At 45.7% G+C, this 27557-nt stretch overlaps 1 protein-coding gene across 1 annotated transcript in view; it reads left to right on the top strand.

Moving 5' to 3' along the window:
• Window positions 1–27007, top strand: part of LOC144768753 (interferon-induced very large GTPase 1-like) — a 426778-nt gene extending 399771 nt beyond the window's left edge. Inside the window, exon 4 of the mRNA XM_078652646.1 lies at window positions 20394–27007. Within this exon, the coding sequence (XP_078508772.1) occupies window positions 20394–25108 (4715 nt within the window). The 3' untranslated portion in view covers window positions 25109–27007. The remainder of the gene's footprint in view (window positions 1–20393) is intronic.
• The last annotated feature ends 550 nt before the right edge of the window (window positions 27008–27557 follow it).

Here is a 27557-nt window from a genome sequence, read left to right as displayed (position 1 = left end):
AATGCTTGTTCAGTGGCCTCAATCCCCAAATCATGCGGGATTGAGGTATACAGTGATCGAACATCTACTGAGGCAGGGTCGCGCTGAAAGAGGTGATTTATGGCCCGAGCGTGTGAGAGCGGGGGCTGTCAATGCGCGGGGGATGTTTGCGAGGTCGAGAGAGAGAGAGAGAAAGACGCGCTGGCTATCGGCAGTGGGCAGAGAGGCCATGGCATTCAAAATGGCTGCTGCTTACGCGCACACATGAGCCGGAAAGGGACAAGATGGCGCCGATAATGTTTAAGTCGCAATCTAGATTTTAACAGGATTGTCTCCGATAAGGACGGCATGCAGGTGAGGCCCGTCGTAGCCGTATTTTCAGGCAGCAGAGCGAGGGCTTGCTGCCATGTTCTTCTGGGCAGCTGGCCGCTTCAGACTTTTCTCCCTGATCTGCAGCTCCACCGCAGCAGCATGGGCTCCCAGTGATTCCACCAGGACGACAGGAATGGGGAAGAATGGCGACAGTTAAAAGCGGATATCGTCACGATATGTAGCGAGGGTTTCACAGCCACTTTAGCTTGCGGCCATTCCGCTCGGCTGCTAGCCACGTTCTCCACTGTTCTAATTTGATTTAAATTTAATTCTGAAATACTATTTGATATGGAATTGGTTTGAAAGACCAGATCCAGTGAGAAGCAACAAAATCTCTAGCGGATTAACACCACTCCCAATTCATCAGAAGAGCTCTAATTTGATATTAGAGAAAAAACGCTACATGGCCTTGTTCTGATGTACACAGATGACTCCACCTCCAGCTGCCTGATCATTGGCGCATGGATCGTACACCTCAAAGAGATCGAGATACTACCCACTGTGACATGCGTAGACTGTGCTGTGCTCATTCTGATTCTGCTCATGCTGCTTGCATACTATATAAGAACCACTCTTTCAGAGTTAGCAAACAACTTCTACTCTATCAAATCATGTACTGCTGGCTCCCAACACATGGGTGAAGCCAAAGCCCCTGGTGATTCTCACATAAATGTCTGGCGGCAGCTGTGCTGTCATGCCAGACCATCAATAAAGTACTCATTAAATGGTCAGGATTCAGTCCAATACATATCTTCATCTCTTGTCCCTCTAAAATAAAATATTGATTTTGTGTTAAATGGAATAAAGGTGGTAGCTTCAGGAGTTCATGGCCCTTATCACTGGATATTTTCCATGTAGCTTTTGTAAGCAGCTTTGCCAGCAATAATGGAAACTGTCCCTCTTTAGCAAGGAGGAAAGCTCCACTGTGCCAAATGCTATTGGTATCTAGAATGCACGATCTCAAAATCAATTTTAGCAACTGTATTTCTGCAGGTAACCAGAATCCTTTCTGATTTACAATATGGCCACAACCACTGAATGCAAGCAATTCAGCCATAAGGTGATGAAGGGGAACAACTGATACAATTGTGAATGTCTCTCACAATTATGCTGAGTTCGTGGTACAGGTAGCAATTTGGATTTGTGAAAGAAATACATCTTGTTGGGTAAAGAAAACAGCAATGTTGAACAGAAAGCTTAGCCAATTTGAACTCAACTCCATCTACACTAGTGCTTAGCCATTCCTCTCTTGTTATAGCCTTACCTTCATTACCCGCCCCTTACTTTCATGACATGCCACACTATATTATTCTCATTCACCATCAATTTCTTTCATGGGGATTGAAAACCTGCTACAGAAATCTGCATCCAAACTTTTAACTTCAGGCACTAACTTCACTTTGTAAATTAAATCTTAAAATTACAAAGAATGGGTTATTCATTAAAGCTCTCAAAAAACATTCAGGAGTTAACAGTTTCATAAGAGGATTGTGATCACTTATCAGCAATTTGCTCCCACGAATTAGCTCCATGAACATTTTCAAGAGACCATGCACAGACAAAGGTTTCCCAATACCTGAATGCCTCTCTTCTGTAGGAGGAAGTATCCTAGAAGCATATGCAATTACAAATTTCTTGACTGACCTGCTTGATGTTGTCAAAGGCTAGCTGACATATATCTGACTATTAAAATGTGGCCTCAGTTTTCAAACGTTCTCTCAAAATAAGTGTCCTAAATTTGCAACAAACTTAGAGTAGGAGTCTGCCAAACTCAGGAAAGATCTGAGGTAATTTTTACTTTGAGGTGGTGGTGCTTATCTGACAACTGGAAGCAACTTCTCCTTTGATCTCATTCCTTTTAAACTAACTTTATAACATAAATAAGTGACTTTATTCTCTGCAAGCTTCCATTGATCAAATTCAGCTTTCAGCTGTTTCCCAAATTATGCAACACTGTGTCTTGTTCTTCTTTATTATTCCCCATTACAAACACATGATCATGAAAACAGACCACTCTACCAATTTTAACAAAGATTTCATCAAAAGCCTCTGGAAGCTCGAAGCAGTGGATGCCAAGCCAAAAGGCATTCAACAGAACTGAAAACATCAAACTGGTGTAATAAATGCCACAAGTGCTCCACTCTCAGGATGCAGATTAACGTGGTGAAGGGCAGCTGACAAATCTAATTTAGAAAATCAGTTTTACTCCTTTTGTCGCAGCTAACATTTCGTTTATTTTCAGTAAAGGAACTGAGAAACCAGGATTTTGTTAAGTCCACAATGGTCAACCCACAGTCTCCCCCTGTTATTCACCTGTCGAGCCATGAGAAGAAGTGAAATTCAGTGATGATTTGACTAGTTCAATTCTTAGCAGCAACCAACTTCCCAAGTTCTGCTTTGACCTTATCCCTTCCTATCATGGGAATGTCGATTACAATGTATATTTTGGCACAACATTTGACTTCTGCCTAAATCTATGCATAAAGTACTTAACTTGTCAATCTTCCCACTCAACACATTAGGAAACTTTTTGATGCACACGTCCTTGTGTTCTTACTACTTCAACAACAGGCAACTGTTCCACACTATGGGGTAGCAATCTCTAGACCCTCTGCCCTCAAATAGGAGGACCTTTCCAGGCCACATACCATTTAGAGATAGCCTTTACATTCTTAATCGTAACTATCAACAACTTACATCACAATATTTCTATGCCAACTAATTATAGCTGTTTGGATTAATGTTCGCTGGTTCTATAACACAATTTTCTGCACAAATTTGACTTTCCACATGTTCTCGGAAACAATAATATAAGGGGAAGCAATGCAAAGTCAGCTATGATTTGTATAGGTATATAAACTATTGTGGTGGTCTCCCCTTCATGTTGTTGTATGACTCATGCTTTGGGAGTTCTAAAACCTCTGGAATCCAAGTGTGAATCAGTGACAAATTATCCTGACTGGTGGATGGAGGAGCATTAAAAGAAGTTTGTTGCTTTACTTACTTGTTTGACGTGCTGACTTGTCAGTGGGAATGCAAGAATGGAACACTGATTCAGCCTGTCACCACCTCAACATGCTGATACTGAACGTTTTTTGGCTTTTCAAGCCCAGTTGCTTATTTACTTCAGCATTTTCTTAGAGTTCTCTGACTTTCTTCTGGCCCAAGGTGAAGCTCCCTAGCCTACTGGGATGTCCTGGGCTAGTTGGGTTAATTGGTCCATAAGGGGAGGGTGTTAGCTTGGTGGTCTGTGAAGGAGGTAATAAACCGGCCATACTCCAACAAAAAAGTTGTGCAATCATTATGAGCGGCCGCCATTTTGGGTGAGTAGAAAAAAATGCAATCAGCCAGTTGGATGTGAGCCCAACTCACTTTAGAACATATGTGATTGGTGTTCGTTGTGGGCATTTTTGAATGTCCAAGATTTTTCAACAGCCCTACTTACCATGAAAACACAGACAAATTTTATGTGTTTGAAGAGACAACTTTGCTGGTTACCAGGGTGGGCATCTTTGCAATTTCTTTTTTTCAAGTGTTAAAATTTTGATTTAGCATCTGGTTTGGAGGAAATATTTATTCCCAAGAAAGTATTCATTTTTAATGGATGTTATTAGACTCTGGTTATGATGATCAAGCTGCAAGTCATGATGTAGCTCTGGTCATTGATGAATCCTCTTTCAAATATCAGTGAGGTTACAGTTCTGGAACAATTAGAGCACGCAGAATGCAATGCCTCCTTAGTTCTTCCTAACGCATCCTGGTGAACCGGCCTATGAATGGGTAAAGTGGACAAAACAGTGTAATCAATTATGCAAGAGTGTGTGGAAACAGTTTGAGTGCTGAGAGGAAATTGGCACTTCACATGTATAGATTAGGAGTTGAAGGGCAAGAAATTCTGAAATATCTGCCTGTTTCATCATGAGGAAATGAGCAAAACTTAAATGACTGTAAAGTGGCAATTAAGTGCATCTAAATGATTTACCTCAAACTAGAGCTCTCTTTTAAAGATATCATTTTGGTGGCATAAGACAAAAAGCCAAGGAATCTATTGAAGATTTTGCCACTACTCTTGTGAAAAAAAGTTAACAAGGAAGGGACTCAAGGTCACGAAAGATGTTCTGTTGGCAAATCCTGTTTTAGGTGTGGCATTACAGGGCCTTGCAAGACACATCCAAAAAATGTGGTCGCAGAGGTCATTGCATGAAATATAGCAAATCTATGTCAATGCTAGAGAACCAAGTGGGGTCAAGGAAATAAAGAGGAAATAGTGTTACAAATTGGTAACAAAAACCCAGGTAATCCTATTGAAAAAGTGTTGATCAACAATGTGCTAATTTTAATGATATTCATTCTTGCTCCCATTTAAATATAATTTCACATGAGTTGTTTGATAGTAAGTTCAAACAAATATATAAATCTTTGAATGATTGATATTACAACTAGGAGGTATGGGGGACAAGAAATGAAAAAGAGAGAGTACTTTATGGGCACAATTGAACCCAAAATTCACACAGTTCCTGGCAAGATATATGTTGCTGTTAAAGGGGACAACATTTTAGGGTGAGTCTATCAAAAAGAGCTATTAGTCTATTTGGATCCAAATGGGTTACAACACGTTTGTGTGCATTGAGTGTGTAACGAGAGCAAGAAGTTAAAAGAATTGTTCCAGAGATTTTCAATAAGAATGATGGTTTTGTGAAAGGATATTCCCATCACATTAAACTTAAACCAAGGTATTACCCTGTGGTTGCCAAAGTTAGACAAATTCTGGGAAATATCCAGGATGCTGTGCCTGATGCATTGGCGAAATTGCAGACATTGGATGTTTTTGTGCCTTTGGAGGCCACAAAATGGTTGCCTCCAATGGTTGTGGCTAGAAATGTCAAAGGGGTAATAAGACTTTGCATTTATTTAAAAGATCTTAATAAAGAAATAATCCCAGACAGATTTCCCCTTCCTAATATCACAGAAATGCTGTATATATTATCCGATGCTACATTTTTCAAGTCACTGGACTTTGTGTCTTCATGCCATCAGATCAAATGAGACCGTAATTCTCAAGAGCAAAGAGATTTTATCACAACTATGCAGTCTTTTATATGTCTCAGAATGCCTTTTGAAATAGCCTTCAGCTCTTCTGTTTTCCTAAGGGTGATGCATTCCATTCAGGGAATTTTAAAAGGAGTGTGTTGTTGCCAGGAAGATGTTTTAATCTTTGGTTTATGTTGGGAGGAGCATACCTCGAAGGGTGTATAACATGTTGGAAAGAAATGGTCAGGAAGGCAGGTTTAACACTTAGGAGCCGATTACAATGTCATTCTGAAAGCAGTCTGACCACATCGAGTTCGGAATGCTTTCCGACCAACTCGGGTTTAGGAAGTCCGAAAGACTGATTGCGATGTGTCTCAACACCGTTCGGTCGGACACCCATTGACTTCAATGGGAGCCTGTGTATCGGCGCTATAATACGCAGCTGGCCCCATATTACCGTGCGGTGGTGGAGGAGGTGTGTGAAAAGGGCCAGCTCCCTCCGGATTGGAGGCATGCAGAGGTTGTGGTGTTTCATAAGCCCGGCTGGCCCCCGGAACAGCATGCTTCGTATCGCCCCATCTTTCTCCAAAATGTGGAGGCCAGAATTCTGGCCAAGGCATTGGCCAACCGCCTCTTGCCCCATATCTTGGTGCTGATACACCCTGACCAGGCCGGGTTCATGCCCCAGAGGGCGACCAGGCATAACATACGGCGGGCGCATGTGGTGGTGGCAGCTGCTCGTCAGGCAGGGGAGCCAGCGGCGCTTCTCTTGGCAGATATGGACAAGGCGTTTGATTCCCTGAGATGGGTGTACCCATTTGCATTGCTGCATAGACTTAATCTTGGCCCGCGTTTCCTTTCTTATTTAATGCTCCTATACGCTGATCTGACGGCGTCGGTCCGAGTGGTAGGCGTGATCTCCTCCGCCTTCCCCATTAGCCGGGGCACGCAGCAGGGATGGCCCCTGTCCCCATATTTATTTGCCCTGACCATGGAGCCGTTGGCTGCATAGGTGCACATTGATGCGCAGTTCCGGGGATTTGAGTTGGCTCCGGGCCTGTCCAACAGGATTGCATTATATGCGGACTATGTCCTCTTTTTCCTTACAGCAGTTGACCACGACTCCTGCGGATCATGCAGATATTCGACGAGACATCGTGCTATACATGAACCCCCATAAATCTACATTATGGGCTCTTGGGGATCAGGTGAGCATGGGCTCATGGGCATCCACAGTTCAGTTGGCTGTGGGGGGCATAGAATACCTAGGGGTGTTCCTTTTAGACGTGAAGGCAATCTCCTGGGAGCGGAACCTGGCTCTGGTGTGGGAGAGAGTTTGTGCAGAGATTAAGTCCTGGTCCCATATGCCTCTTGGTACTATGGTAGGACAGCAATCTTCAAGATGGCGGCGCATCCTAGGCTCCTGTACCAGCTACAGAATCACCTGTACCCGATCCCGCCCAGATGGTTCTGGCTGGTGAATTCTGTGCTTGGGCAATTTTTGTGTGGGGGGGAGGGTGCGAGTGGCTTTGCGCACCTGTTTCCTGTCTACATACTGTGGAGGGCTTGTGTCCGCGGACATTCTTTTGTACTACCAAGCCTCGCACCTACTAGTCCTTAATGAGTGGTGGTACGCCGATAGGGGGGACCCGGCTTACACGCTGGAGCGCCGGCTCCTGGGGCCCCACACACTTCACACCATTTTGTACTTGGCGCCGCTGCAGGGTGCAATGCCGTCGGCCACGTAGGTGGTATTCCTGGTTTGGATGCAGGTGTTGCGGTGCATGGGTTGGTGGAACACTCTGACCCGGGAGACATAATGGGCGCCTGCCCCATCTGGCAGCCCTTCGGGGCTTCCGGGGATGGGATGATATTAGTATCTAAACCCTGGGGGATGTTATGAGGGGCACGACACTCAAGTCCTTCCAAGATTTGCAGAGGGAATTCCTTATGCCACAGTCGCAATTCTATCGGTATCTGCAGTACCGGTAGATGTGGGAACATTGGAGGAAGAGGACTGGAGGGAGGCCCTGGCGGCCCCTCGGGGAGCACCCATAGCGATGCTCTTTTGCCTCGTCCAGTTTAAATATCTGCACAGAGTCTATTTTACCTGGGTATGACTGTGGCGGGCGGGGTTGATCGCCTCCCCGGAATGCCTTCGATGTGAGCTGGAGGAGGGCACGTTCATACATACTGTATGGCACTGCAATTCCCTAGATCGCTTTTGGAGGGGGTGTTTTCCTGCTTGTCAGAGGTCTTAGGGTGGGAGCTCCCGCGTATGCCCCGGCTAGCCCTGCTTCAACTTTTAGAAGGATTTGGGGTAATATCTATAAACGGCACCTGATGCAACTGGGCTTCACGCTGGCGCAGCAAGATATTGCCAAGGCGTTGGAGGCGTCGCGGACCCCATCGGTGGCTGCCTGGAAGAATGGCTTGGACTTTTGTATGGGACTAGAACAGCCTATTTTTGTAGCCAGGGGATGCCCGTGCGAGCATTACAAAATATGGAAACGATGGGCAGATTATCGGGGTCTGTTGCTGGAGCCACCAGCTGTAGTAGAGACTCATCCTTTGGGGTGATCTCTGGTGCATGTTGGGCCGGTGGAGATGCTGGGTGGGAGGGGGGCCCGGGGAGATGTGTGTCATCATGATTGGACTACTAGATTCTGTAAAAGGCCGTGGACAGGACTATATGGACAATGAGCGACTTCTGAGGAGGGGTGGGGGGAGTTGGGGGGGGTTGTACTATGCTATATGCGTTTGTTATGCATCTTGATGTCACTTACAAAAGTCAATTGATTTCATCACTATGTATGGCTTGATTCGTCAGTTTGCTCTGTTGTGCAGAGCCCTGCAATGTTTGCGCAATCTGACAAATAAAATATGTTTAAAAAAAAAGAAACACAATAATGTTTGATGTAAAACTGTTTATGTATACATTCAAAAGTTACATTATAGAAAACATTGCCTGTTTTTAGACCCTCCCAGGATATTGCAGCATAAATTAGCACATTTAAAAGCGCCAGTTAAAAGTGCGGGCAGTGGTGTTGGGGTTACTATGTTTTTTTCTATTAGTAAATGTGGTAAGTTATTAGGCCCATGTATCCAGCAGTGTTTGCATCGTTTGCGCAGCTCTATAATAGCGTTCCATATCGGGCGCATTTTACCCGCCCTCTGAAAATGGTTTTGTCAGTGTATCCCACATAACCCTGGGTTGTTTTCCAGTCCAGACCAATCTTAAAAGTAAGGTTCACAATGTAGTAAAAAATGACTGCGGCAACCCAACAGGCACATTGGCAAACAGAAACAAAAAAGGGGGAGTACCACCATCTTAGTCAGGGCTATACGGCCCAACAACAAAAGCGGCAACCTAATCCGTCTATCCATAGCTTCTGTCAGTTTTTGTATCGCGCAGCCATAGTTCTCGGACATGACCAGTTCAGAGTCCATGTGGACTTTTATACCCAAATATCTGACGGGTCGGTAGTCCACTCTAAGGGATAACCTGTCTGTACCTGTGTAGTAGCAGCGGTCAGTGGAAAAATAATGGATTTATGCCAGTTAATGTGAAGGCCCGAATGGGTACCAAACAGCTCCACTTCTTGTAACATAGGGACCAGATTGTGCTCTGGGTCACGAATATATAATACTGTGTCGTCGGCATAAGCCGCTATGGTTAAATTATATTGTGGAGACCGAATGCCCCGATATTCGTGGTATTCTCTCATTGCGCTGATTAGAGGCTCTGCGACTATGGCGTTCAATAAGGGAGAGAAGGGGCATCCCTTTCTGGTACCCCTTGTTATTGCTATGGACCTTGAGAGCATCTAATTAATGTGTACTCTTGCTAAGGGGAGTGCGTATAACACCTTTAACAATTAAATGAAAATGTCCCCTACCCCCACCTTGCGCAGCACCACATACAAGAACCGCCAATCAACAGAATTGAAGAATTTCTCGATGTCAATGAAGATGGCCACCGCTGCTAGAGAGGGATCTGCCAGGTACAAATCCCGTTTGCTACGGTCCTACCAGTCTAGGCAAAATGGGAGACAGTCTATTGGTCAGAACCTTCCCGAATAATTTTGTGTCTGTGTTTAATAATGACAGTGGTCAGTAGGAGGAACATTGATCGGGCGGCTTCCTAGGTTTTAAAAGTGTGAGTTTGGTAGCTTCTCTCATTGAAGGGGGCATCTGTCCCTCACTGGCCACTTCTTCAAACAGATTCACTAGGTGTGGAATTAGCTTATCCTGAAATGCTTTATAAAAGGCCACCATCAGGCCATCCGCCTTAGGGACCTTCCCATTTGGCATGTCCTTCAGGGCCGCTATGATTTCAGTTGGTCTAAGTGGTCCTATTAAGTGGTCCCTGTCTTCATTCGTAATCCAGGTCATAGTGATATATGCCAGGTATTCATCATCTATCTTTGCTAATGTCGAGCTAGGTCTGTCTCCTTCTGCATATACCCGGGCCGTGGCGTATTTTTCTAAGTGTTTCACTTCGCTTTCGGCTAACTCGTGAAATTCCGTGATTAATGTCCTAATCTGTTGAAGGACACAGTGGTTGGCAGAGTTTTGATGTTGCCTCTCTAGTTCTTTAAGTGAGTTTTCGGTGTGCTGTATACGATTGTGGGTGGACTTTAGCACCCCTGCATGCTTCGAAATTGTGATCCCTCTAATATATAGTTTAAATGCTTCCCATATAGAGGACATGGTGGTTACACTACCTATATTTGTCAAAAAATATTTGTCAATTGCTGTGCCCAGTTCACCTCGGAATACTGAATCCAATAAAGAATACTGAGGGAACCTCCCGGCCTGCTTGTTCAAGTCATTGGCGGGGACTGTTACACTGAAAAAGACTGGGGAGTGGTCCGAAAGTGTACGGAACATGTGCTTGAAATTTCGTATTGAGGAGAGCAGGGTGCAGGAAGCAAACCAATAATCAATTCTCATGTGGATATCATGGGTTGCTGAATAATGGGTGTAGTCTCTACCTTGTGGAGCTAAGTACCTCCAAACATTCTATAATCCTTCTGTCAATGCAATGTCTGCCACCGCCCGAGCTGCTCCTGACGGAGGCTTAGTGTTTCCCCGCAACATGTCTAGCTCTGGATCTTGCATGCAATTAAAATCTCCACCCCAAAGTATAGGAATATGTGCATATTTTACAAATTTCTGATGCAAGGTCCAATAAAAGGAAGGGTCATCATAATTAGGCCCATACACTCCCACCAGCAATATCGTGTTGTGTTCTTTTCTGCATTTGGCTATTATATATTGTCCACCACCATCAACCTCAACAGCTTGGATCTGTATTCCAGAGTTGCGTCTTACCCAAATAAGGACTCCCCTAGCGTGCGATGTAAACCCCACTGCCACACAAGTACCTCTCATTCTTCTGCAGGACAACAGCCCCGTTGTGGGACTTAAATGTGTTTCCTGTAGTAGAGCTACATTGACGGCATGTCTATATAGATACACCACTACCTAACGTATTTTCCTGCAGTTGTTCAATCCCCTCACGTTTCAGGACATAAAATTAAGGACACTTGTGTTCTTATCGTGTTTAGCCATGTTTCACATTAAGCATCCTAGCAGTGTTATGAGCACATTCATAGTGATTCCTCCGCCTCTGAAACAACATCAGTACATTTTTGTATTCAGTGTCTGAAATCTATTCCAAAACTCTCCCCCGCATCTCCCACCCACACCATATCAAAATAGTCAGATACGGTCAAATAACAGTTCTCTTCCCTCCCACCGACCCACCAATTTTGCCCATCCCCACCTGAACAGTTCCCTTTCAAGAGATAACATGTGGCAAACACGTGGGGACAACGGCGGCCTGACCCAAGGTGTGAAACAGAGGGGGGGGGGGGACAGGGACCGCCCACTTCCCTTAACGCCAATAGGGCTGGTTTAAGTAATATGAAATTGTTACTGACTACACAGCAATAGTGACCAGTCACTGATATACATAGCATAATATTGCATATTTAGCATTTATATTGATAGGCAAATTGTCGACTTATTGTAAAGATTGTTCGCGGCATTTAAGTTTCTCCATATCTCAGTTATTCTGTCTCTGGTGCGCCTCGCAATTCACCGCTTCCTGATGGGGGCTCACCCCCGATGCTGCTGAGGCCGCCTTCTCAACTCTGTTTGTGCCATACTTCTTGAGGCCTTTTTGTAGAAGGCCCGGGTCCAAATAAAAGCGTGTTTTATCGTCGAAGTTGACCCTGAGTCTAGCCGGGTACAGCATAGCATAGTCGAGTTGAAGGTCCCACAATTTCCTTTTAACTGGACCAAATTTTTGCGTGCCTCTTGTAGCTGTGGCGTGAAGTTGGGGAAAAGCGAAAGTTTGGATCCCTCATATCAGAGCATTTTCAGATCTCTTGCTCTGCGTAAGGTGGCGTCCCTGTCCCTATAATTAAGGAGTCAGGCGGTCACCAGGTATGGGGCCTCGCCCAGTGGAGGTCACACAGCCTAAGCTCTGTGTGCCCGCTCCACCACAAAGACATCAGAAAAGGTCTCCCTGCCCAACAGTTGAACAAGTAATTTTTCAATGAAGAGTTCCATATTGCCGGTTGCTGTGGTTTCCGCCAAACCAAGGATGCATACATTATTATGCCGAGAGCGTGCTTCCATGTCTTCAGCTTTGTCTTTCAGCGCCGCCATCATTTTTTTCATTTGTTTTTGTGCTGTACCCATTTTGTTGTGTGTGTCCTCCGCCTCTGAGATCCGGCGCTCCGTCATATCAATCCTTTCGGCGTGCTTGTCTACCCTTTCGGACATTCTGTCCATTCTGTACGAGAGGGAGTCCATCTTTGTGTCAATAGATGAAAGACTTCGCTGCATTGCCTCTAGTATCTGCCGTATATCCCCTTCAGTTCCAGGACCGTCCTCTGATACTAAGGCTGGTGTTGCATCCAGTTCGCCGTCGCATAGTCTGGGCGATTGCCTCTGGCTGAATTGTATTTTAGTTTGTGTTTTGTCTCCTTTGCCCAGGATGATCAGCCTGAGTGCGAGGTTGATATCGTTCTAGCAAACCGTGGAGTTCCTTGTGGAGTGTGCGAATCTGACAAGAAAATACTGCACAGCGAGATTCCAGGACCCCACGCTGTTATATTACTGCGTCACTGGCCTCTTCCGTAGCAGTTCCGTCACTCTTGGAAACTGGCACCGTGTACTTTTAACGAGGCACTGCACAAGTACTTGACACGATCCTAAGAAGAGGCCGTGCTAATCACCCTTCTATAACTGTTCGGGCATGGATGAGCATGTACATCATAGAACCAAAGGGTCACTCACTCGTGTGCAGGGGTGGACCGCTTCACATATGTATTTCCACCCTCACAGGGAGCCGTTATGAGTTCTGAGTTTCACTGATCTTAACTTTGGTATAATATGTCACCCTCCATGTATATAGGGCCTACAGCTGGCAGTTTTATATAGGAAGCGTGTCCCTCTACAGAACAAGATTCGTCGCCCAGGCCACAGCACTCACCTCAAGGCCGGGCTGGACGTCATTGATGCTCCGCTCCGCTATGTCACACTTATGGGGCCGCGGAGTTTAGAGCACTCCGCCATTTTCCCTCTTACTGGCTTATCGCAGCATTTGGGCTATGTGGGGTCATATGATCACCTCCTTTGAATTGGGGGGCAACCATGCAGCCTAATATACCCTCTTCAGGCTGCACTTGTGGGTAATGTGCACCTGAGCGAGTTTGCTTTCTCTGAGGGCGCCGTCACCGCTTTTCAGTCCATATGATGGTCGCCACTTAACAGCGCATCTCACTTCGCCGCCAGGCATGGCGGCAGGCAGCAATACTCACAGCGGGCAGGGAACAGCACAGGCGGCCCTCCGCACCACAATGTCTGATCAATGTGGCCGCGGGGCCCGCAGCAGTTCGCGCAAGTGCACCTTACTGGTACGGCGTCTATCAGGTTGAATCCCGGCATTTGTGCGATCAGGTGCTCCGCTCTCCTAAGCACAGCCGGTAATCCTTGACTTGCGGTCGTTGCAGCTTGTATGGATCTTCGCTGCAGCACGATCGGAGGAGCAGTCCAAGATGGCCGGCGCCAATACTCGCTAGCACCTTACCACCACACTCAAACTTATCTTGGCAATACAGCTGCACAACTCTCTGAAACTCTGCCCAAATATTCCCGCTGGTCTCCGCTGTCACTATCGCTCATCCGTTTGGTTATTTATGCCCTATTAGTGCAGGATAATACAGGATAAATTCCGGCGGCCGCCGGAGCTCGCTTAAGCTGCTGCCATTTCCCAGCGATGCAAGCCACGCCCCTCGACTCTGCGCACTTTAACAGTGCTTGTGCTCTCTCACAAGCTAATGTCTGTTGAAAATCAGCCCTTTCGCTTGAGAGTCCTTTGTAGGAAGCCCAAACAAAAATCCCGTGGTCATCTGGGAGAAGCACCCTGTGTGGTCCCTGCTAGGATAGTGGAAGTGCTAATGTGGACTAAAATAGAATTTAGATTTAAGAAGGCAGGAGTGTCTGTCTTTGAGGGAAGGGATCATCTCATTGCATAAAAATAGTATAAGGGAGCAATGTCTGCAGGTGTGAGCCCTTTTCAGTTGCAGACTAGTGGTAAATGCCTTTCCCAGAATGTCACTTTCTGACTAGGAGTTAATTGTATTTTACTGCTCCATATGGGTAAGGCACATCCATGACATAGGCATTTGATCAGGCAATCGCCCATGTCACTGGTGGATTATAGGTGTGTTTAACAGAGAATGAGCTCAAGATAAATTGGGAACAATAGAGTTCTTTACTTTCTTTTGCATCTTTCATGCAGTGTAGTAAGCTTATGAGAAGTTAGTTTACTTTCTCCGATACCTGGAATAGATATACTCTGATAACATTCAACATGAAGGAAACGTTTTAACTGTCTCTCTATTCCAGTTGGATACAAGTGGTGTTATTCTACTTTAAAAGCTGAAAGTATTTCATTTTGAGTTGTGTTTACTTAAGGTAGCAAGGCCATATGAATACGCCTAAGTCAGAAAACGTCAAAGACTGAATGTCAGTTGGTTTAGTCCCCTTCTCGATCGCCCCAAAACAGTGACTTCTCCCAGTAGCCACACTGCCAGCCTGCACAGAACAGTATATGTGAAAGGTATCAAGTTTTTAGAAGGTCCCAGATACAAGGCAAAAGCCACAAGGGGGGTCTTTATTGAAGATGGTAATTAAAAATGATGAGGTGAGCAAGGCTTCATACTTCTGACAGCAGGAAAGAGAACAAGCATTTACAATGCAATGGTCTCGGCATCATTAAAGGTAGAGCTATTGGCATTGCTCATGACATTTTTTTTTCTTTAAATCATAAATAAATGGCATTGTCATTTACATTGTCAATACACACCACTCTGCACTCAACTGCACTCACCTGCACTGCACTCAACTGCACTCACCATCACTGCACTGCACTCACCTGCACTGCACTCAACCGCACTCACCTGCACTGCACTGCACTCAACTGCACTCACCTGCACTGCACTGCACTCACCTGCACTGCACTCACCTGCACTGCACTGCACTCACCTGCACTGCACTGCACTCACCTGCACTGCACTCACCTGCACTGCACTCACCTGCACTGCACTCACCTGCACTGCACTCACCTGCACTGCACTCACCTGCACTCACCTGCACTGCACTCACCTGCACTGCACTGCACTCACCTGCACTCACCTGCACTGCACTCACCTGCACTGCACTCACCTGCACTGCACTCACTTGCACTGCACTGCACTCACCTGCACTGCACTGCACTCACCTGCACTCACCTGCACTGCACTCACCTGCACTGCACTCACCTGCACTGCACTAACCTGCACTGCACTGCACTCACCTGCACTGCACTGCACTCACCTGCACTGCACTGCACTCACCTGCACTGCACTCACCTGCACTGCACTCACCTGCACTGCACTCACCTGCACTGCACTCACCTGCACTCACCTGCACTCACCTGCACTGCACTGCACTCACCTGCACTGCACTGCACTCACCTGCACTCACCTGCACTGCACTGCACTCACCTGCACTGCACTCACCTGCACTCACCTGCACTGCACTGCACTCACCTGCACTGCACTGCACTCACCTGCACTGCACGCACTGCACTCACCTGCACTCACCTGCACTGCACTCACCTGCACTGCACTCACCTGCACTGCACTGCACTCATCTGCACTGCACTGCACTCACCTGCACTGCACTGCACTCATCTGCACTGCACTGCACTCACCTGCACTGCACTGCACTGCGCTCACCTGCACTGCACTGCACTGCGCTCACCTGCACTGCACTCACCTGCACTGCACTACACTCACCTGCACTGCACTGCACTGCACTCACCTGCACTGCACTCACCTGCATTGCACTGCACTCACCTGCACTGCACACACCTGCACTGCACACACTGCACTGCATGCACTGCACTGCACTCACCTGCACTGCACTCACATGCACTGCACTCACCTGCACTGCACTGACCTGCACTGCACTGCACTCACCTGCACTGCACTCACCTGCACTGACCTGCACTGCACTCACCTGCACTCCACTGCACTCCACTGCACTGCACTCACCTGCACTGCACTGCACTCACCTGCACTGCACTCACCTGCACTGCACTCACCTGCACTGCACTGCACTCACCTGCACTGCACTGCACTCACCTGCACTGCACTGCACTCACCTGCACTGCACTGCACTCACCTGCACTGCACTGCACTCACCTGCACTGCACTGCACTCGCCTGCACTGCACTCGCATGCACTCCAGTGCACTGCACTCGCCTGCACTGCACTGCACTCACCTGCACTGCACTCTGCACTCACTACTCTGCACTCACTACTCTGCACTCTGCACTCACTACTCTGCACTCACTACTCTGCACTCACTACTCTGCACTCACTACTCACTACTCTGCACTCACTACTCTGCACTCAGCACTCACTACTCTGCACTCACTACTCTGCGCACTCACTACTCTGCGCACTCACTACTCTGCGCACTCACTACTCTGCGCACTCACTACTCTGCGCACTCACTACTCTGCGCACTCACTACTCTGCGCACTCACTACTCTGCACTCACTCCTCTGCACTCACTCCTCTGCACTCACTACTCTGCACACTCACTCTGCACTCACTACTCTGCACACTCTCTGCACACTCTCTCTGCCCACTCTCTCTGCCCACTCTCTCTGCCCTCACTACTCTGCACTCACTACTCTGCACTCACTACTCTGCACTCACTACTCTGCACTCACTACTCTGCACTCACTACTCTGCACTCACTATTCACTACTCTGCACTCACTACTCTGCACTCAGCACTCACTACTCTGCACTCACTACTCTGCGCACTCACTACTCTGCGCACTCACTACTCTGCGCACTCACTACTCTGCGCACTCACTACTCTGCGCACTCACTACTCTGCACACTCACTACTCTGCACTCACTCCTCTGCACTCACTCCTCTGCACTCACTCCTCTGCACTCACTCCTCTGCACTCACTCCTCTGCACACTCTCTGCACACTCTCTCTGCCCACTCTCTCTGCCCACTCACTCTGCACTCACTACTCTGCACTCACTACTCTGCACTCACTACTCTGCACTCACTACTCTGCACTCACTACTCTGCACTCACTACTCCGCACTCACTACTCCGCACTCACTACTCTGCACTCACACTCTGCACTCACTACTCTGCACTCACTACTCTGCACTCTGCACACTCACTCTGCACTGTGCACACCACTGATATCATGGAATCTTCCACCACACTTTCTAAAACTCTATAGTCCGAAGCATAATAGGCACAGAACCAAAAGAAGGGTAGACATTGCTTAAAATAATCTTATTGTATTTATGAGAAGCAAAAGCGAGACTGTGAAATGTGCTGAATATCAGTTTGTTACGAATCAACAGAGTGGAGTTAGAGAACCAAGAAATAGTAATTTAGAATCCGGGTTAGAAGGAGTAGTAATCACAAGCTGAGGATCAACGGGCACGAAACAGCGTGGTGGGCGCGCAGGAGACGCAGCGTGAGCGTGCACATCAGCTGAAGATCGCCGGAGAAGACACAGAGCCTGCCTGCTGCCATGACTGACCCGCTGCGGAGGGAAAGAGCCCGGTGAGTGGGGGTAAAGGGGGGGCGGCAGAGAGGGAGTGGGCAGAGAGGGAGGGAGGGTGTGTGTGTGTGCGTGCGTGTGTCTGTGTGCGTGCGTGTGTCTGTCTGTGTGTGTCTGGTGTGTGCCGCCCTGCCTGCCTTTGTGTGTGCGCGTCCACAGACCCTGGCCGGCTCGTGCACCGCTCTGTACTCCCTTGCGAGCTTACTGGGCGACAATAGTTCTCGTTGCCGAGACCTAAAAAGGGCTATTCAAATTCCACAGCTAGAATCCATTAGAAAGTTCCAGTTGAAAAGAACCCAAAAATGTATTTTATTTGTATTTATTTTTAGAGTTATATATAGTGCTAACAAGACTCTAGCGGGTGACAGAGCGCTTTGCAGGAATAACGAATGTAGCTAAAAATGCAAGTGGTAAGAGTTATACATGTGCATAGTATAAGACATGAAGGAAGTAGTAACATAGCAAAAAAGGAAAAAGGGAAATTCGGATATAGGCAAAGTCGAGAGGGTTTCTGGGTAATGTGTAGAGGGTGGGAAGTGGCAGAGACAGCACAGATCTCAGTCGTGTGAGTGTGAGTGAAGACTTATAGTATGGAACGTTGGGCAGCTGAGTGTGAGAGGAATCTCTTGGATAGTAGAATTTTTACTTAATTCCTGAAAGTTGACTTGGACGGGTTGCATCTTGTCACCAGAGGGAGAGGCCAGATTTTTGCGGCCATTCCGAAGAAGGATCGCTTGTAAGTTTTCTATTTATGAAATTTTTGTGGCTTAAGTAGAAGGGAGCTGATGCTTCTAGAGGATCTTGTTCGGCCAAATAGGGTCGGTTTCTGGGTCAGGTCAGATGGGGTGTTGTGGTGTAAAGCTTTGTGGGTCCTACAGGCATTTTTGAGCTGGATTCTAGCCTCATAAGGTAGCTATTTCAGAGAACGGTCATCAGGGGTGATATGGTTCCTTTTTTTGAGCCTATGATGAGCCTTGCTACAGTGTTTAAAGTAGCCTTCAACAGAGTAGACTGATTTTTGTAAGGCTCACCAGGGTAGAACTTCCATAGTCTAATTTTGATATCACAAGTGTTTCAAACTTTGTTTTGAGATCTGCTGCAGGAAGGAAAGGTTTAACTTTATTAAGTGCATGTAGTTGGTGATTAGCCTCTCTGGTGGTGGAGCTAATGGGATTATGCATGGAGAGTTTTTTGTCCAAGATTATTCTAAGGCATTTTGCTGAGTCAATGATGTGTGGAGTACAATTCAGGATAGTAAAATATGGTAGCCAGTTTTTGATACTGGAAGCGATGCTGGGTGGCGAGGTCAGTAAACATTCTGCTTTAGTGGTATTGAGTTTTATATGGTTGTGGGTCAGCCGTTTTGGCATTTTTGTCAAGGTAATATTAAGGGTTTTGCTGTCATCTGGAGATATAATTTTCAAATATTGTGGAGTATTATTCGCGTACATGTGGTAAGAGGTGTGGGAGAGTTTGAGGATTTCAGTTAGGGCCTCCATGTAAAGGTTAAACAGTGTGGGGAGAGAATAAAAAAGCAAAGAGCAAAGATTGCATTTGAAAATAAGCACTCCTTCCTCTTCAGCCCACGCAGGGCCTCTGGAAAGCATCTGATTCCATGTTCAACATAAATGTAATAAAGTAGACATTTGTGCAAGCTTTTGTGTATCACTGGTGGATAATTGTTGTGTTTTACTGTGAATACTTTCTAAATTAGGATCAAATTCATTTAATTTCTCTTTTGTTGCTTAAAACCTTTCCCCTCTAAAGGTGTCCAGCAAGATCAAAGCACATGAACAGCATATCATGGGTGATTACTAGACTGAACTGAACATGTCAGAGAATATAGAAAATATCTGAGAGATGTCTTCCTATGGCAGTCAAACACAATTACTTTACATTACATTAGGCAATGATATTTTACTGAGCGTGTATATTTATTTTTTTGAAGTAGAAAATGGATGTTCCTCATTGATTACTTCCAGACCCTGACCTGTGCTCTGTGTTATAATACTTGGGTGATTACTCTTGATACATTGTAAGAAGTATGTTTTTGTTTTATCGTTCTAAAAGTAGGGGCACAGCGTAGTAAGTAAATTGTTGCGCCGCATTGCGTTAAGTGAACAGAAGAGAGAAGAACTGTGCCATATCTATTTAAAAGCAACACCGTTTCTTTCTGTCCTTGCACTGGCGCACTTGTGGTTGCCATGTACCAAAGCAAGTACCCTTGTGCTATAGGGCCAGGGTGCCTGCATTGTAGTCAGCATAGTTTGTGTGCTGGAAGGAGTCCCAGAAACAGTGCTCTAAGGCATGTTCCTCTTTGTATGTGTGCTTCAGAATGCACCATACATGCAAAGAGGACAAAACGAGGAAAAATGAAAATATTTCTCCTCTTTATTCCTTCCTCGTGAAGGTCCAGTATTTTGGTGCAAACCCTGTCTATAATTCTTTGTAGCTAAGGATTTGCAATACCCATGGGTCGGTCCAAAGGAATACCCATGTCCCACCCCTGGAAAACTCATTTGACACAAAGGACCATAAGTTAGTGCATTGCCCTGAGTTGTGTTACTTTAGGTCACAAACCAATGCAAATCGTGATTTATGCCAAAGCAATTTGTGATTTGCTTTGGTATTTAAATCGCAGCAGAAGACGTATCGAGTTGCATTAAAAATGCAACACAAACCCAACACAAATCTTTGTAAAGCTAGACCTGAGTATTTATACTGAGTGTCTGTAATATGTAACATGATGTCTCCTGATACTGTTCCAACAGCCTAACTTTCAATGTAAATAAAACTGTACTGTGAATAATAATGGAAACCTGGATTTTGTTTCTACAGATAACATAAATGACATTTTTGCCAAGATAAGTCTAAAGAGTCAAGAACTAAAAAGGCTAACCCTGAGAGATGTCCTTGAAACTGGTCCTGAAGATAGACCCAGCTCTTTGTGCTTCACTTTGGAAGATGTGCTGCAGCGCTTCCTGAAGAAGCTCCTGAGCCTGAATGTGACCGCAAGAGACACAAGTGTAACAATCGACTCGAACGAAGAAGATGTAGAAGGAAAGACTAATGACCAACTTGGTGATGATGCAAGCAGTGATAAAAACCTCTCTGAATGCTCTATCAATCCTCTGGATGTCCTCTGTACCTTATTGAATTGTTCAGACAGCTTTTTACAGCAAGAGATTTTGCTTAAAATGTCCATGTGTCAATTTGCTCTTCCTCTCCTGCTGCCCCCCAGGGAAGTCACTAAGTGCACACTCATGCTATGGGCCATGAGGGACATTTTTAGGAAATGGAGGCCCCACTCCCTGAGAGACAGCAAAGGGTTCAGGGAAGAGAGCCTGGTGCTCACTCCGATGCCCATGGTTTCCTTTGTGCGTCTGGGGAGCTGCAGCTTATCCAAGTCCAAGATTCTGAATATGATTCTCAGCCCCCCTCAGCAGCACCACGACTTCTTCATCCATAGAGAGATGAAATTTGGGAACGTGCCCCGGACAATCTCTGATGGGTTAGTGGAGATTTCCTGGTATTTTCCAGGTGGTAGGGTGAATTCCGATGTTTTCCCAACACCAGTAGCTGTTACAAACCTCAGAGGGGATATTAGATCACATTGGGAGCAGTTTAGCTTTTTAACAGCGATCTCATCCGCTGTGTTCATATACGTTGAACATATAGGTGCCAGAGAATATGAACTACTTTCAAGTTTGAATTCTGAAACAACATATTATTTTATCATTCCTTCTGAAACTGATAGATCCTTCGAAACAATCAATGTTATTAAAAGATTGGCTAAACATTTCAAAAGTCCTCAGTTTCAAACTCTAAAGAAAGGTAAAAATATTAATGATGCGACATTTGCAAATAAACTGTTATCTATAATGTTTCCTATAGTAGAGAACCCCCCGAATAGTCTGTGTGTTGAAGGAATGGCTGTCATTGCACGTGAGCTTGGAATACGAGTAGATGAGGATAATGAAGAATGCCAGAGAGCCAAGCAGTGTGTTAATGAGATCACTAGAGACATCAAAGATATAGCAAAGTACAAGGCAACAATGATGAAACTACAAGGGGAGCCTTGGAAAAAACTGGGTAAGATACAGAAAGAACTTTGTAGACTAAAAAGACAGGGAAAAGCCCATACAGAAAATTATAAATCTGACCTGAAAGAGAAATTGCTGAAACTCCGCAAGCAGCAGAATGAAAACGATCTTACTGATGGAATGATTCAATTTATCACTAGTATAGAATGGATGACTCAAGTAGAGAAACATTATTTTCTAAAATGGATGAAGTTTGAGCTTGATTCCATTGCAAGACATAGTCTTTCTAATCTTAGAGATGAATACAAGGCAAAGTCTAAAGACTCCAACAGTGACCCCAAAGAGTTGGCAGAGTTAGACAAAAGAATATCCGAGAGTTCCCTCGGGATTGAGCACTTCATGCGTGAGATGGGGCAGTACTATGAGGCTGAGTGTTCAATGGTTAAGGAAGGGAAGCTGGCAGAAGACAATAGAGAGTTTATTCATCTGCCCGGCATTGCTGCAGATCTCATGCTGGAAGGGTTTCCTTTAGAGCTGATTGATGGTGATACCTCTAACATCCCCATCCAGTGGGTCAATGATGTCCTGACTGAGCTGAACACCAAACTGCAAGGACACTGTCGCATGATAGTTGTCACGGTGCTAGGAGTGCAGAGTACTGGTAAATCCACCCTTCTCAACACCATGTTTGGGCTCCAGTTCTCTGTAAGCAGCGGGAGATGCACACGAGGGGCCTTCATGTTACTCATGAAAGTGAAAGAAGACCAGAGGGAAGAGCTGGGCTGTGACTTCATCCTGGTCATTGACACTGAAGGCTTGAAAGCCCCAGAACTGATGGCTCTGGAGGACAGCTATGAACATGACAACGAGCTGGCGACCTTGGTGATTGGGCTAAGTGACATCACCATAGTTAACATGGCCATGGAGAATGGCACAGAGATGAAGGATGTTCTACAGATTGTGGTCCACGCATTCCTGAGGATGGACCAAATAGGGAAAAAGCCAAACTGCCAGTTTGTGCACCAGAATGTGAGTGATATTTCAGCTCATGATCAAAACATGCGCGACAGGAAGCATCTCCTGGAGCAACTGAATGCAATGACAAAGGTGGCCGCCAGGATGGAGAAGCAGAACTTGGAAATGACATTTTCTGACATTATGGAGTACGATCCAGACAAACACAACTGGTACATTCCGGGTCTCTGGCACGGTGTCCCCCCCATGGCTCCAGTGAATCTGGGGTACAGTGAACATGTTCAGGACTTCAAGAGATACTTGTTTCAGTTCATAAGAGAATGTCATATACAGGATAGAGCTGCTATGAATATACCACACTTTAAAGAATGGGTTCAGAGTTTATGGAACGCTGTCAAACATGAAAACTTTATCTTTAGCTTTAGAAACAGCATTGTGGCAGAAGCCTACAACCAACTGGCAATGAAGTTCAGTGAGTGGGAATGGGCCTTCCGCAAGGAGGTACAGCTGTGGGTTTCCGAGAAGGAAAATGAAATACAGAATCAGTCCATGGAAGAACTTAACAATAATACATTTCAAAACTTCAAACATGAATCTTCTGAAAAACTTCAAACTGGAGAAAGGAAACTTTTAGATTCTTTACAAACATATTTTGAAAGTAAAGTAGAAAATTTAAGTCTAATAGAAAAGTTCAGAGAGGATTTTGCCAGGAACGCAAAAAGTCTTGGGAGCGAACTTGAATATTATTCATTCAAGAGATGGGAAGAAGCCATTCGGATCCGAAAAGGAAAACACAAACTGAAAGACCTGCAGGAAGCATACACTAAAACTATTGAGGAGAAAGTGGTCAAACTGATAGAAGAGTGCAGGAAGAGAAAAGATGCGTTAACAGAACAATCGCTGGAAATAGAATTTGAAAAAATGTGGGAAAACACACTATCAGAGTTACATCTTAGCCCACTGGAGACAAGAGAGGTCCATAAAGACATGTTCTTGGTGCTTCAAAAGGATTTAGGCACCCTTGGAGCTGCAGCGAATGAAAGGGTACAAACCACTCCCAATCTGTTGAGTCATGGAAAAGGAAAGTTCACTGTGATTAAGCAGCATTTTGATTTGCGTATCTATGAATATAAGGGCTTTAAAGAATTATTCACAAATGAGTGCTGGTATAAAACCGAAGATCTTGTTAGGTCTCTAGAAGATGAGTGCAGAACGTATGTCACAAACAAGGTGCGTAGCAGGGCAGACTATGATGAAGCCTACTGCCGAGAATTGCTGAATGTCATAAATAAACGGCTCCAGGAAAAGGCGACTTCAAAACTTCACACCAGTGCTCTTTTTGCCGTGGATTTGAAGCTTCACATCTTTGGGATAGCTGCTCCATGTTTTCAGAGGATGCACGAAGATTACTTACGGGAGAACGACCCCCTATTACGCCTGAAAACCTTCAGACCGCATTACTTCTCTGTTTTTAAAGACGTGTACTTGCTGAAGGATGAAAGTCAGAAGAGAGCCCGGGATTTCTGTGTCCGGTGCCTGAAGCCGGCTCTGATGGAGTACGTTTATAAGAGGCTCGGTCTAGACATTGTGGACGACATCCTCAGCAGTGGGCGCTCGAAGGAATACAGCAGCCGGATGTTTTTTCAATGCACTGTACTGGACACACTTCTGGAGAAAAACAGTTTTACAAACTATGTTGAGTACATTAACAATTACGTGGTTTTTGTCAAAGGCTGGATTTGGACCCACATTTTACATCAATACAAAAGAGGGAACCAGTTGGAAACTTTGGAAAAAAATGTTCTATCTGACATCACCAAGAAAATCAGAGACATTTTTAGGGAAGTAAACCATTTTGCAACAGTGTCTGAATTCTTGGAAAACTTCTGTCACCTTTTAAAGGAGCACCTGGTGATCTCCAGGGATACTTTACAAGTTGTTCTTTTTCAAAATACAGCTGAGATTGGCGAGTTTTCTGCTGATGTTCTGTTCTTTCTATCTGAGATAGAACGTAATATTCTGTCAGGGTTTAAAGACTGTGATATAGAGGAGAAATTCTCTAAACTGACCATGAGGCCCCAGGACGAGCTCTTCAACAAAGTGTTTGGATGCGGGAAGCAGTGTCCGTTCTGTAAAGCCCCCTGCGAGGCTGGCGGTCAGGCGCACACCGAACACTTCGCCACCGTCCACAGACCGCAGGGATTAGGTAGAGTTAGGGATGTGGACACCCAGAAACTTGTTTATGCTGTGTGCTCTTCTATTGTAGCATCTAAAACGAAGTTTCAACAATCTGAGACTGAAGGCAAATGGCATCCCTACAAGGATTATCGATCATTGTATCCTGATTGGTCCATTCAGCCGGATCCCAGCATCAGTGCCTCAGATTACTGGAAGTATAATTTCAGTCTATTTAATGAAGCTTATGCAAAGGAATACTCAGCCCAGCCAGCTGATCTTCCAGAGGACTGGAGACAACTGACAAAAGCACAGGCGCGGCAAAGTCTGCAGGAAGTCTTCAGAACAAAAGCCAATTAGAAAAAACAAGAGGACACTTTAAATTGCATTGAATTTAGATGTATGAAATCTGCCTTCAATCATAAGGAAACAGATTTTCAATGTGGACGTCTGTCAGCAAAACCTTTTTATTTTTCTACAGAAAATGTACTCTCACTATTTCACATAATTATCCAAGACGTTGATTGCACGGAAACATATTTAATAGAGTCAATTTGTGTACTAAAATATTATTGACTATTTATAACCAGAACAGTTAGACTAAATGGATGGAGGATTTTTGTTATCACACTAACCTCCTGAAACACAGTTGGTAGTGAGAAACATGGCATGCCTGCCAGTGGCTACCATATCAGATCATGGACTAGCTGAATTCACAGTTTAGTGCTATATGCGCCAAGATAGCATACTTCACCTAGATGGGCGAGGAGAAATTTAGTACACTTTTCCTCAGTGAAATATTGATCACACTCCTGTATTTCTTAGATTGATTGATTGATTGATTGAGAATTTGTACCGCGCAACTTAGCCCAAGGGCATCAAGGCGCCCAAACTAAAGAAACCGTCTCAAATTCACCGAGTACACATCTAAGAGTACGCCTGACAGAAAACCAAGTTTTCAATTCTTTGCGAAAGCGCGCCAGAGAGGGTAATCCCACCAATTCAGGTGGAAGAGAGTTCCAAAGCGTAGGAACTATGGTGACAAAGGTTTTTACTCCCCATCTTGCTTTGGCAAATCTAGGGACTGATAGGAGATTTTTAGAAGATGACCGAAGGGTCCTGCAGGGAGAATAGGGATGAAGGAGAGACCTAATACTCTCTGAACCAGAGCCCCATGAGCAAGGCAAAGAAGCTTAAATGTGATCCTGGACTCAACAGGGAGCCAATGGAGAGATTTCCTGGCCAGGGTTGCAGAAGAGAGTCTAGGAAGATTGAGCACCATCTTGGCCGCAGCATTCTGCACCATCTGTAAGCGATGGATAAAGCTCTTATTCATGCCCCCGTACAGAGCATTACAGTAGTCCAGTCTCGAAGAGACCAGAGCCACTGCAGCCTATTTTCGGGCATCCGGGGAGAGGTAGGCTGCGATCTTTCTGAGGATCCTGATAATGCCACAACAGGTGGAGACCGTCCTGCTGACCTGAGGGTCAAAGGAGAGAGAGGTATTAATCAGGACCCCCAGATTTCTTGGGGAGTGCGAGGGGGTAGGACAAACAACCAAGGAGTCCGGCCACCAGTCATTAGACCAGATGTCTTGTCGGCCCCCAAAAATCAAGACCTCCGTCTTCTCCCCGTTGAGTTTTAGAAAATTTCGTATCATCCACTGGGAAACTGCCTCCATAAAGGTTCTAAAGTTGAGGGCAGATTCACTCACAGACTGTGTGAGGGATACCATGATTTGGGTGTCGTCGGCATACGACAACACCTCAAAACCATACGACCTCACTACCTTAGAAACAGGGGCGACATATATATTAAAGAGGGTAGGACTTATGGAAGATCCCTGGGGCACCCCACATTGCACTGGTTTGGGAGAGGACAAGAAGTCACCCAGCTTCACTCTTTGTTCCCTCTGATGTAGGAAGGAAGTAAGAAGACTAAATGCCGAGCCTCCAACTCCTATCTCCCTGAGCCTGGCAACCAGGACTAGGGGAGACAGGGTGTTGCAAGCTGCCATGAGGTCGAGCAGGACCAGAAGAGTAATCTGGCCCCTATCGACCCTCGAGCGGATGTTGTTAACGACCACCGTAAGGGCAGACTTAGTACTATGGGACTTTCGGAAGCCATGCTGCGAAGTGTCCAGCAGGCCTGAATCATCCAAGAAGGTGGTAAGGTGGCAATTAAGATGGGCCTCGAGAATCTTGGCGGGGGCCGGAAGCAGAGAAATCGGTCGAAAGTTTTTCAGTACCGCAGGATCAAGAGATGCCTTATTCAAGAGAGGCTTGACAACCGCCTGTTTCCAGGAGAGGGTAAAGGTTCCCTCAGTAATTGCCAGGTTCATTACCTCAAGAAGAGGGGGAATAACCACCTCCCTGCAGGCTTTCAAAATTTTAAGCGGACAAGGGTCCAAGGGGGAGCCTGATTTGATGTTATCAAGGAGGCGGTTAGTCTCATTGAGGGTGAGAAGCGGAAGACGGACAGACTCGGCCCAGGTTCCGAGGCCTGGATCCCTGCTACAGGAGCAGGAGAAAGGAGAGAGAGCAGGCTAGTCTCAGGTACAGGAGCCAAAGGCACTGCTGCGGAAGGGGAAAGGGGGGAGGGATCCAGCTGATGATTAAGGCATTTCAGTGCGTTATAAATGTCAACAATTTTAGTGTGGAAGAAAGTGGAAATTTTGTCACAGAGCTCCTGTGTTTCAACAATAGGAGCGATGGTCTTGGGGGCAGAGAGGGAGTCAATGATTTTAAAAAGATCTTTGGAAGATTTCAGAGAGGTTGTAAGATTAACATAGAAAGCCTTTTTTTCCTCT

This window comes from Lissotriton helveticus, chromosome 7, assembly GCF_964261635.1.
Source record: "Lissotriton helveticus chromosome 7, aLisHel1.1, whole genome shotgun sequence".
NCBI classification, from domain to species: Eukaryota; Metazoa; Chordata; class Amphibia; order Caudata; family Salamandridae; genus Lissotriton; species Lissotriton helveticus.
This window is presented reverse-complemented; position numbering and strand designations above follow the sequence as displayed.